The sequence below is a fragment of the Xiphophorus hellerii genome, chromosome 4, assembly GCF_003331165.1.
Source record: "Xiphophorus hellerii strain 12219 chromosome 4, Xiphophorus_hellerii-4.1, whole genome shotgun sequence".
Taxonomy (NCBI): domain Eukaryota; kingdom Metazoa; phylum Chordata; class Actinopteri; order Cyprinodontiformes; family Poeciliidae; genus Xiphophorus; species Xiphophorus hellerii.
The window spans coordinates 4,664,835-4,677,707 of NC_045675.1; the positions used below are offsets into that span (position 1 = coordinate 4,664,835).

Sequence of the window (12,873 nt, forward strand, 5' to 3'; positions counted from 1 at the left end):
AAGATTTTACTTTAACAGCAAAAAATGAACACTACTAGGTTCAAACAGTTTGAAGATAATAGCTTCAGCCTTGAGATTCCTAAACCTGGCTAATTATCAAGCCATCTCAATTTCAGGATTTCTGCATTATTAGCCATGTGACTGAAAACAAAGTTCAAGATAAAGCAAGGCAAGAACCTGCAAATTAAAAACCATGCATAATGCAGCTTCTGTTGCAATATGACAGTGCTGTAAGACTTGACTATTTTGGAATGGGGTGATGGATGTACCCTTCACAATTAGAGCAACGAATCCAGATGGGCATGTAGCATGGCATTCAAATTCAACAGCATGGACATAAAAGAGCATTTGTTTTTAAATGTATGGCTCCATTTCATGTTTAGTTTAAAAATCACTTTTGAGTTCAGGTCTAATATCAGTTTATCAATTTTCTGATCTGCTACTTATAATAAATTTAAAACCATAAATGTGTGTTTTATGGTATTGACTCTTGATAACTGCACTGTAAATAGTGTATTCAACCAAACATGGGTCACTATCAGGCTCAGAGCTCAAATCTATTCTGAAGGTGCCATTATGAAACACAGAGTGGGAGCTGTAGTATTATACATAGCTGCCTGTGTGTAGGCCAGCTCTTTAATCAGTGACTGTAATTGCTGGGATGGACTTTGAACCACAGACATATTTGTCTCCGCTTTTCATCCATGGCTAAACAACGAAAGGGAGGGAGCAGCAAGCGCCCGGGCCCGGCCATGCACGGCTCTAATCCGGGTCTCTGCGAGCAGCCAAGCATGGAGGAGGAATAGAAGGGTCACAAACAGAAGAAAGAGTTTTGGCTGAGAATGGGACGAAAAGCTAGAGATGTGAAATGGAGGGGGTGGAGAAAAACAGAAAGGAAAAAGAATTAAAAAAAAGGAGGAAAAAAGGCGGCGAACGGAGAGGACATGATGGTACACAAGTCCCCCAGTGGCAGATTGAGAGCTCTGAGAAGGCCAAACAGGAGTCTCTTCTGAATACTAAAACCTTTCATGGAGGCAACACTGCAACACTCCAAAACATCTCCTTTGAGGCACCGCAATATACGAGGCTTTCAACCGCTTGTTCCAGAGTTGGTCTAATTGGGAGCCGAGGCAATACAAGGAGGGCTTAGGGAGGTGGGAGCAGAGGAGCTAAGGAGAAGAAGAGAGGCAAGGAGGGGTGCTTGATTTAAGAGGCCATTGTTTCAACAAGTACATTCTGCCTCCCTCTCCTTTCTCCTCATGGCCTCCCCTTCAGATGCCCACACTCCACAGAGTCAAAAGGCGGTGTTTAGCCCCTCTGAGCGAAGAGGAGCTGGGCTTGTTTTGACACTTTGTCCTCCTTGGCTTCTGTGAAAAGGCCCCGCTTCTATGGGGCACTCAAGTTCATTAGAAAGTACAGCGCTTTCAGCTGCTTCCCCATTCCAGCTCCAGGCCTCAATGGGGCCTCCAAAGCTCCTCGTTGTTTGTTTAATAAAGACCCCCACCACCTCCACAACCACCACCTTCATTTCCCTCATTGCAGAAGTAGCCGAGTTACAGCCTCCTGGGTCTGGGGAGACTGATCGAGGATAATGTAGAGAAAATAACAGGGGGGAAAAAATTAGCTTAAATGGCCCATTTTATGATATTCATGACCATTTCCCTTTCAGTTTGTGCTTATTGCTCATAACAGCAATTATTATTCCAGGAGAGTTGAGAAGTATGTAAAAAGTGTAATAAAAACAAATCAAAGGCAAAAGCATTTTAGCACTCAGCCAAAAGTCGTCAAAAAGCGACGACACAGGAAATACGAAAGCTAAGCACTGGGATAACACAGTGGCTTAATCAACTATGCACAATTAAATGTGGAAAACTTCACAAAAACTTGAAAATTTAACAGGGAAGTGTAAACTGTACGTATCAAAGTATGAAAGATTTGTAGGTTTTTATGCTGTTTTCAAGCATAAATAGATATAACAGAAGAAATAGCACAGTAAAGTACTTCACCTGCAACATAACAGTGAAACTCTGAATCTGGAGTGTGTATGTGGAGAGTCAGGTTTCCGCTCTCACACTTTCAGGTTACATCTTTGCACATCAGTAGGAGATGACACTCTAGAAGGGCAAAAGATCAAAAAAAGCCCCAAGGAAGGCTCAGCTGCCCCACTGTGTGTCCCAATCTAAATGGAAATCACTACTGTGAGTAAAACGAAGGAAGACTTTATACAGCTGTAGTTTGTTACATTGTGAACAAACACAAACACAGAAATGCATCATATTATCAGTTTACTATAAAAACCAAGTTGCTAAATGAATGTTTGAGAGTTTATCCAGAGGCTGTTGAGGGAATCCTTTCTATGCTACTCTAAAAACCCGAGTTTAAGGCAGAATTTAACAGAAGATCAATATTTTAAAATGTCAAACACATTTTGAGTAATTAATAAGTAGATTTCAGTGAGCTGATTGAGAAAATGTGTCAAGCACAAGAAGACCGGAAGCTACATGCCTCGCATGAAAGCACTTATATTATGAAGTGAAAAGAAAAAAGAAAAAATTACCTGAGTAGCTAATTTTTGATGTTAATGTTAGAGATGTCAGAAGTTTGATGCTTCATCTAAGCATAATGCAATATAGCAAAAGGTAATTATCAGCCATTGCTTTGGCATAATTTAAGTTGTTAAGATCAGTATCCAACAGTACGTCAGAAAACCGAGGACTAGCAAAACATAGCAATAACCAGTTAGCTTAGCGATGCCAAAGGTGCTTTTTTAAAGAAAAATAAAGTTTTCAAACTCTTGTAAACAATGACAATCAGAGACAAAGAGAGAAGCTAAAAATTCACATCATGTACCAATCACAAACCCAAATCTAGATGAGTAAATGGAGGAATTATGAAGACGATCACTCTGTCATAAATTAGCACAAGAGGAATCAGAGGATGTATAAAATTTATCACAAAACCGTGTCCCCCTCTGCTTTCATCATCTTGGTGATTGTTACTGTCATATTTCTTGAAAGAAGAGTAGTTTATTGAATTTTTGGACATTATCACACAATCAAGTAGATCTATAGATTAAATGTTTGGCAGCCTGGTACATATCCTCTTTGTTATCTGATAGGCCTATGGGAGGAGTCCATCGATAAAATTTCACATTTTATTTAAAAACCATCCTGTACTTTTTTTAATGCTGACTTTTTCAAATCTCACCATAGTGACACTTCTGGCTTTCTCTAAAATAGTCACTGGTTTTTGTGAGTTTTTTGCAAACAGTATCATTTATTGTGATGAAGAGACAATTTACTAAAACTTTTGTAGATTAGAAGAGATATTTTTTTTGAATGAAAAAAATCTTGATTTTGTTAGCAAAATAATAAAGAAGATGCAATGCCAACTACAGGCTTTAAAAACGTGTACATTTTTGTGGCAACATAATGAATGCATTACATTTAATTGATACGTTGTTGTACATAGGAATGCTGAACTACACATGGATCCAATTATAGCCAAAAGTTTTCAGTTATCCTCCCCAACGTTGTCATCAGCATTGCCAAACATGTGAGATGCACTGTAACCTTTGAACGTCAGAGTCACATTCAGGAATTCGTTCTGTGGGCATGAGATTATATTTCGGTGATGTGAATTCAACTCCACAGTGCAGCAGCATACCTCCTACTGGTTTCAACAGCCAGGGGGACATCAGATCTTCAGCAGGTGCTTCCCTGCAGTTGTAGGTGTGGGAGGAAAACATGACACTGATCTAACACACTTCTTTCAGCTGTTGTATCAAAGAGTGCAATGCACCAAAAAATTTTTGAGTGTAGCTCAACAATGGATTTAGACTAAATTGTAGCTTGTCTTTTTTTTTTCTAAAACATTCAGACCCAACAAATTCGTTTCTATAGTTTGCATGAACACAACAAGGACAATTCATTTCATGCTACTGCGCACACAGACGGTTATTTAATTTACTGCTTGAGGCTCACAAGTGTGCTGGTAAGCAAGTGCAGAAATCTAAGAGTGTGTGGGGTCTCTTTCAAATCATATCACATTCTAATCTTATCTGGAGCTGGAGATGGAAGCTGTGAGTGTGTGTTCCTAACCCTGTCCTGTGGCTGTGCAGGCTGTTTGTGCATGCTGGTATGTTGAAAGCCACCTTTTGGAGGTAATCTGGGAGACAGCTGCAAGCCCCCATGTGAAAACCCCCACTGATGAACAGAGAAGGTGGGCAGGCTGATTTGAGAAGGCTAGCTGGACTGATAGAAAAGAAAGAGAGAAAGGAGATAAACCTTTGAATACAAAACAAAAACCACTAAAGAAAGTAGGAACGGCTACGTAACAAATATATTCATAAATTTGCCACGATTTTCCAGAGTCAGCATGACTGGGTTAAAATTAACAAAAAATGAGAAGTGATTTAAAAAGTTTTTTTTGTAAGACAGAACCCATTTTATGTTATTAGGAGAGAATTAAATGTTTTGGGGTTTTTTTTAATTATGAACTGGATTTATGGTTGGATCTTAACCAGGCCAGTCTAACACATAATCGTCAACTGGCCTTTGTAAAGTTCAAACATAAATATGCTAAGTGATGTGAACCACTAAAATTTCAGACACGTATTAGCTGGTAAGTCCTGAAAAATGTGCTTGGTTTTGTACGGGTTAAATTCATCTGAGCAAAAGCGTCTGCAACAAATTTATTCCATGCTTCTACGATAATTAATCTGCAAAAACAGAAGTTAACATTGTCAAGATGTCTCCCTGCTAAACCTAAAGCTGCTATCAGAGAAGTGCTCTCTTTTCTTGTATTGTTTTATCCAATATTTTAAAGGCAATCTGACATTGATCACAAGTTAATAAGATGTTTTAAATTTCTTACTGCACCATTTGAACATGTGAAAGCATACTAAAACCATGACCTATGATTAGCAGATTCAAGTAGTTTCTTAGTCAAAGTCATCAACTGTGTTTAAAACCAGTGTGGTGGAATCCTGAGCAAAGGCCAGCTGGTTAAATGTTATATAAATAGACTACTGACTTCAAACTTGGGATAGAGCTCTTTCCCACATCAATAGTTTTCATTTGCCACGTCAGTCTGCTTGCTTCATTTCTCCCTCTTTTTCTCCCCTTGTGCTTATACTCGCCATAAGAATGTATCACAACTTCTAACACCAGCAGGCTGAAGTAGGACAACCTTCTTTTCCTCGCCAGTTGCCATGGTGAGTTGTGTGTAGCATCAGAGCTCCATTGAGGATGGCTTGTATGAGTCACAATGCTCCCAATTCAGAAGACAAAAAAACAATGAAAATTCAGTTGACTCATATCAGCTGTTCTGAACCCAAACACAGCCCATACCACATCTTAAGATTTATCAAATGAGAGTTAGCCTCACACATTGTTAAATATTTTCATTGGGACAGGCTCTAAAATTGATCTGACTCATTCTTTTGATGCCTTTTTTGGCAAGTTCACAACTGTTTAATGCTTGGCAGCAGTTGTGAGCTACTTACATCTAGATTATCATTTACTTAGAGAAAGGAGAGGACATCGTTATGCATGTGCCATATTAATTCAGCCTTGGTGGGCTTAGGATGACATCAATTAGCAGAAAAAAGCCTCATTCCCTGTCTTCAACGAGGCTCCGTTAATAGCAGTCTGTTTGCAAGCTGCCATCCAATCAAGCAAAAACCATATATGCACACACAAACCCATTTTGTCCATACCTCCTCAAAGTGTACTGAATTAAGCTTTATCCAATTAATGAAGAAACATTTCTTTCTCTGGCTGCAGTTATTTGAATCTTCAACTTTCAGCAAATCTGCTTCTGTCAACACTCGACAATCTGGGATGAGAACAAAGGCGTTAACGGAAAACAGTGCAAGCAGATTTAGCAAATGTTGCTTCTCTGTTGCTTTTAATGGGAAGAGCAAGTCTCTCCGCATACTCCATGAATGGACCAAAACCACTAAGCATTTTAAGCAGCTTTAATCTACTCGTGCCTATTTGCAAAAGCACATTAGAAGTGGTGAGGGTTTGTTTTTTTTTAAATGTCAGAAAAATGATGTTTGTAAGATTTGCAGACAGAAATTTATAACTCAAGAACAGAGTAAGTGGTGCTGAGAATGCATTTCCAAAACGGGAGTTTATTTATATCTTTCTGTGAGCAATAAATGTGCTGAAGTGATTTAGTGTAGAAACCAAAAACAGTGAGGAACTATTTGCCAAAGATTTGAGGTATGGGCTGTCCACTTAGGAGCATTATTTTAGACTCATAAATGAAAAAAGTTGATGTGCTGGGGTTGAGAGAGAAAATTCATATTCCACCTCACTACTTATGAAAGGTAGCATGAAGGACTGCCAAAGCAAAACAGGATGGAGAGCACAGAGCTTGGCAACCCCAGACAATCTGGTAACGAATATTATATAGTTTTAAGTTGGTCTACTGTGATTATGGAGAAAGAAAGGCAGATCAGATAAAATGTTATTCATCATTCCAAAACGGTAGGCACATAACAGGCTCTACTTCAAACTTGAATTAAGAAAAAACAAGGTAAAGTGTGATCCTACCTGTCTATTGCATTGAATCAGTTCCTTGATAACAATTCAGGTTGTGGTCAGGTTAGAAAACACCACAGGAGTTTTATAGCAGCAGACATGACCCTGTTTGTTAAAAACACATATTATCACATAGTATCAGCAAATACCTAAATCAGAGAAGTCTTATGAAGTCCTCTCTTCTAAATTATTAAACCATTTTTTTCAATATAAGCATGTTAGTTAAGGTTCTCAACAGATGATCCAAAGATGGAATAGAAGCAAGAGTAAGTTTAATTAATAAACTTAGTCTCAAACAAAAACTGACTTCAATTAGCAAAAAAAAGAAACAAAAAAAAACATGATACCTTCTCTGAAGCTGCTGTTTATATCTCTATAGTGAACTTTGACCCACTTCCCCATCACAACTAAGGAAAAGCATGATGCTGCCAGCACATGTTCCACTGTTGGGATATCAGGGTTATTAGTTTGCTCACAGTATGTCCAAAGCTTCTTCTGTTGCACTCCACTACCGATAAAGCTAATATCTTGCTCTGAATGTTTTTTAAACAGGTTATCTGTGAGAATATTTATATTCATGTTTCATTTGATTAAGAAAACAAATTGCCTCTCTTTTAAATGATGCTAAAAAAAGAACAAGTTTTGTCTCTATGAATATAATCACACTGAATGGACATTCGATGATGTAATTTTAAGTCAGAGCTACATAATAAAATTAGATTGCACTGCTACAAAAAAGTCAGATGGACATTCATTTACAATAACTAATTGTAGAAAGTTATTCCCCAAAACAACAACAAAAAGGTTGAGTATGCTGCAAATTGCCCTCATCTCTCAGTTAAAACTATAGCCTTTCAAACACTTCTGTCATAAAAACATTATCTTTATCCTCAAATACAATCCTATGATGTCTTTATTTCAAACTGAGACAACAAAGAGAATAAGTGGCTTATGTTTTATGACTAAAACCACACTGGGGACGGAAAGAGGCCCTTTATCTCAACAATCCCCTGATCGTTCCCCACAAATGTCCTTTTCCAGACATGCCCCCGTTTTATGGACTGTCCCAGGTGAAGCTTTCCTCTTTAGTCACAAAGTGAGGAGAGGCCCTAATGAACAATTAAGTTACTATGGATCTCTACCTGAGTGTGTCCTTCAAAATGCCTTTGTGTCCTTGCTCCCCCCTCCACTGGTGTGCTCAGACAGCAAGTCTCCAGGCCTGCTTATCTTTCTGTCCTCCACAGCAGGCCCCCGCTGAGACGGAGAACCAGAGTTTATTACAGTTTCCAATAATCTGCAGCCCCCAAGGAGCTCAGAATGACAGTACTTGGTGTGGAAAAGGACAGGACTCTATTTCACTACCAATCCTTTGATGGACCACCAATATGATGCATGACCACTAGTAAACTACACGAATTATGGAAAATCTTTGTATTTTTTCTTTTTTTAATTCAACCGAAACTAAATTTTAAAAGAAAGACTCTAAAGCGAATTGTGTTGTTGGGTTTACAAGTTCAAAGACATTCATGCACAACATTGACCGTTATGCGCACTTCTGGAGACCACCTCTGGGAGCATCAGAGAGCATCACATAACCTTAGCCAGAACAACCAATGAACTAAATTTCAAGTGATCCAGGAAAAAACTAATCCTGTGATTCCCCAGAGGAGTCACTTTCATTTGTTGTCCCTGGAGAGACTTTTAAAAATACACAGTGACTTACTTTTGACAAGGATTAAGAATCTTAACATTTTAAATTTCCTTTCCAATATAATTACCTTGGAAGGCACAAGAAATATTGACAAATATGTATTTTCATCTTGTTTGTAACTAGCCTGAGGAGGATGATAAAATTAAACTTTGGCAAGCATTTCTACTGGTGGCTTATATCTGTTGTTACAATGAGAACAATTGTTCTCCAAAGTACAAGCTGATGGTGGTTAACTTTGTTTGTCTGTTTGCTGTGTGCACTGAAAGCTGACATATGTGACAGATATTAGAGCAGTGAGCATAATTGAAATACGCCCTGGGGCCGCAGATTCATGTTCTGAAACCAGAAACAATCCAGAAGACAAAATCACGCCCTGGGGTCTCTTACAGAGAAAGCCCGACTTGCAGAGTGAGGGCCAGGTGATTTAGAGGAACACGAGGAGGGTAGAGGTCTGAGGTCTGACATTTATCCATCAGAGAATGTTAGTGGGAGAGCGGGGGTGGAAATCAAGTAATCATAGTTACCTCCACTGCTACCTTGGAGGTGCAATTCCATCCCTTCTGAAGAGACACACAAAGCACAGCGGGGATATCGGGTGGCCTGTTCCCCCTTCCTCTGGCGTAAGCAACAGCCTGGCCAATGCCAACCTAACCATCTAGACTTGAAGAGGGTATAGAACATTTATACCCTCCCAACACAGGAGCTTAAGTCTTACACATCCCAATAAATCTGGGCTTTTTCCACCTCCTAAGTCCCCTAAAAGCCTTTAACATAGGCTATGCAGCCAGAATGAAAGGTGAACGCACACATGTGCCAAAACAATCAGATTCAAGAAAAAAAAAGAAAAGAAAAAACTTGTTTTATAGAAACTAGCCATAGCTACAACCTCTAGGTCAACATTTCCCCATGAGAGAGAAATACTGTGCCCTATAGAGATGAATCTGCACCAAAAACAATACTAAGAGTGTAACAAATCTCTCTGTGGGCTGGGTTAGTCATAAATGTCAACCTTGCAACATTATTAATATCAACACAATTACTCGGGGGACACTTAATTAAATGTGACTTGGAGCATTTCTGCAAGACGAAGTCATAAATTTACATTCTGAAGCTTGCTGGGTATGCACAACCATGCCTGGACGTTTATAATAAAAAAAATTAAAAAAAAACACTTGTGTGAGGCTGTTTTAAACTGTCTATTGTCAGGGGACTAATCAATCCAAAGAGAGGGTATAACAAGCAGGAAAGGGCACAGCAGGTGGAAGCAACCTGAACCAAAGATCAAACTTTCACTCTGCCCTCTCCAAGCCACTTAGCTTGAAACTTAATTCCACAAGGACAAGATGTTGCATCTTGTTCACTCCAACAGTCAATCAAGATCTAGTGTAGTTATAGGTGCAAAAACTACAAATCAAATCTGTTTTTGCTCATTCAATCTACATCATCAAATGCAAATTAAGTTTCTTAGAGTGAGTTGGTACCTTGTTCTTCCGTTTATGACCTTACCAAAAGGTTTTAGATCGGTTTCTTGCCGTTTGCCAGCAATTACGACAAATCTTTTACAGAAAAAGCTGCAAAAAGACATCAAAGAACATGTTATGCAAAGATGGTCTTATTTCATTTATATCTCTGCTTAGGACACTGAGTTTAGACCAAATATCAAACTCCAAGACTCTTAGATCAGGAAGACAGAAAGGAGATGTTTGCATTTAAAATAACATTTTTATTTTTATTTATTGTGTTACATCTCATTCTACAGTAAAAGCATTATTGTGTAAACTGTACCTTTTACACCTTTTACAAGATATAAAATCTCATTTCTGACATGCTTTCTTGAAAATGCTAAGCATGGAATGACTTCTTTGGAACATAAACATAGGTTCTAAGGCAACCTGCGACTCCAATCAATAGCCGATCACTGAATGAAAAAGGGCCCTTGTGGGAATCACAGGAATGGGTGAGGAGACGCACCGTCCCAAAGCACACCATTAAACTGTGTAACACACTTGCCAACATACCATTAGTCCAACTCAGCCTATTACTGCAAGGCCAGTGGACTTGGCTGAGAAGGCATTTTGACCTCACACACATATTAGACATGAACACCACACAAACACACACACACACACACACACGCCCACAAACAAACACAGTTTAATAAATTATAGCTTCAGGCTATGTCCAGTCAAATGGAACCAGCAGCTGACTTTAATGTTGCCATTTATTTAGAAAAGGCAACACTAAAATTATGGTATTACCCTTGTTTTTCATCCTTTGAGCCAAACAACATTTTTCCTTTTTATTAAGTTAAATACTTAGAAAGTACCTCATGCTGTAGAAAACAGATGATCAATGTGAATAACTTGGCCGAAAACATGGCAAACTTTAAGATCATAATTTTAAAATTAAAAGGTGAACACCATCTATCAGCGGTCATCACATAAACAGAGAGTGGAGCTATACAATTTATCCTCCACTTGAAATGCCAGCGGTGGCCTATCGCAATCAGAGACAACAGACAAAGACGTGTTTGATACATGACACACGCCCGGCAGACTTAATTGCTTTATGACAGAACAAGACTATAATCAAACCAGCACGGCTCCCAGCCCCAGATAACGAGGGGTTGGCGTGTGTGCGTGTGTGTTTGGGGAGCGGGACATAAAAAACTACATTTGAAAAAAAGATGAAAAGCCCAACTATTAATAGGATGTGGATCATCCATTGTACCTTTTGTTTTCAGTTGAGATATCGACTCCTATCTGGGTGACATTTTGAAGACGGTTTTCTGATGACATTTAGGAGATGTCACATTTGCTCCAACCTCCCTTTGAGATCTAACCTGATAATTACAGGTGTAATTTTGGCTTGGCTGTCAGGTAAATCTTCATGATGTGTCAGACAGCACGGCACTGGGCACCCATGTATATAATAATGCTAAGCCCTGTCTCTATGTTTGTATGTGTGTGTGTGTGTGTGCGGGTGTGGGTGGGCGTGCGTGGGTGTGTGTGTGTGTGTGTGTGTTTGGGAAAAGCAGTGAGTCCTCGCATTCCAGCGGCTGTTCTAACATGTTGTAAACACAAGGTGTTGGAGAAACATTGGACAGGGGGTGGTGGAAAACCCTCATACTTATGACAAGTGCTGCTAAAGGGGATCAGGGTTGGGGCACAAGATCTAAGCTATCAGAGATAAACACATCTCTCCACCTGCAATGAAAGCACAAAAGGTTTATGAGAGATTAATCCCATGGACCCCCCACCCCCTTTTTTTTTTTTTGCCCTGGGAGAGGATACTCAAAGAAGTGCTCAGAACTTTCTAGCTCATAGAAAACACGCAAAAACAATGTGAAAATCTTGGACTTCCTGCATCTGACGCCTCATTTCCAGCATCTACGAAAGTAAGTCAAGCAAAGGCATTCTGCCCGATTTAGGAACGGATAATTTATTCCTACATCAGCTTGTGCTGGTAAAAATCAACCTCAAGGCGAAGATCTGACAGCACACTGGCATACGCACACACCTCCTATGCTGGAGTAGACTGAATGCAGATTCCACACACCAGAAACACGTTTTATCAAAATATAATGCGCTCAAATGCGGGAAATTCTGCGCAAAACTTGGGATGTACTGTTGTAGTCTAGCATTGGGCTACTGCGCTGGCACAATCAAATGCAAAAAGGTTACAATAAATCAAAGTGTTGAAGCTAACAAAAACAATCATGCACTTTGCAAGTCATATTAACATTCATACACAAAAATGAAAGGCTATAGTCTGATCGGCGCATTTTTGGTTATGAAAATACCTTGTAGAGGGAAATCAAATTCATTTCACCAACCCAGTGTCCCCAGTACGAGAATAAGTTAAGTGTTGTTGGATCTAATTATCTGAAAGTGCCACAAACAGTCCAATTCGCAGTTTTAAAAATATCCATTTCTGTGCACCTCTTCCAAAACACGCTCACATGCAGTTTGAAGCCCGCGTCGCTGCGTCGCCTCTCGGACTCTCTTACCTGGACTCTGGCTGAGGAACAAAGTTGCCAGGACGCCCCACAGCACCGCGGCCAGCTGCATCTTGCACCCTACTTTTCTCTGGCTCTTCTCCGGGCTTCTCGACCCCCTGCTTCCCCCTCGTCTCCCTTTATTCTGTCCCCCCTCAACACAAACAAATACCGACGGGCTTCTTTCACAAGAAGACGCTCCCCCGGCTCTCACCCTAACCTCTTGGCATGACTGACTTTTTCTCCCCGTCTGTCTCCTCGACCTCCTCCGCCTCCTCCTCTCTAGTGATACAGCAACAAAACCGGGATTAAAAAGTTAACTCTGAGAGGAGCAGCGCGGCCACGGTCTCCAGCATGTTGTGCAGTCGTTCCCGACGGTGTGGATACCAATAGGAGCCGAGGGCTGTACCACCATGGAGCCGGGAGGGTAGTTGAACTAGCTAATGAAGTAAATGAGAGCTAACATTATAATACATCAATGACGGTAGGGAGTGGCTAACTTTAGAAAGCTGTAAAATAGAAGAACATATATGAAAGTGATTTAGTGTCATGTATTTCTAAGTCATGTCTCATTTCATGCCTGTCTGTGTTCCCCTGTCCCTTACAAAATGGGC

General features: G+C 39.8%; 1 protein-coding gene across 3 annotated transcripts in view; it reads right to left on the reverse strand.

Annotated features, from left to right (window-relative positions):
- Nucleotides 1–12,636, reverse strand: part of lrp4 (low density lipoprotein receptor-related protein 4) — a 117,146-nt gene extending 104,510 nt beyond the window's left edge. For all 3 annotated transcript variants that reach the window (XM_032560561.1, XM_032560560.1, XM_032560563.1), the window contains exon 1: nucleotides 12,272–12,636. In XM_032560561.1, coding sequence (XP_032416452.1) covers nucleotides 12,272–12,332 — 61 coding nt within the window. In that variant the 5' untranslated portion in view covers nucleotides 12,333–12,636. The remainder of the gene's footprint in view (nucleotides 1–12,271) is intronic.
- Between the last annotated feature and the right edge of the window lie 237 nt (nucleotides 12,637–12,873).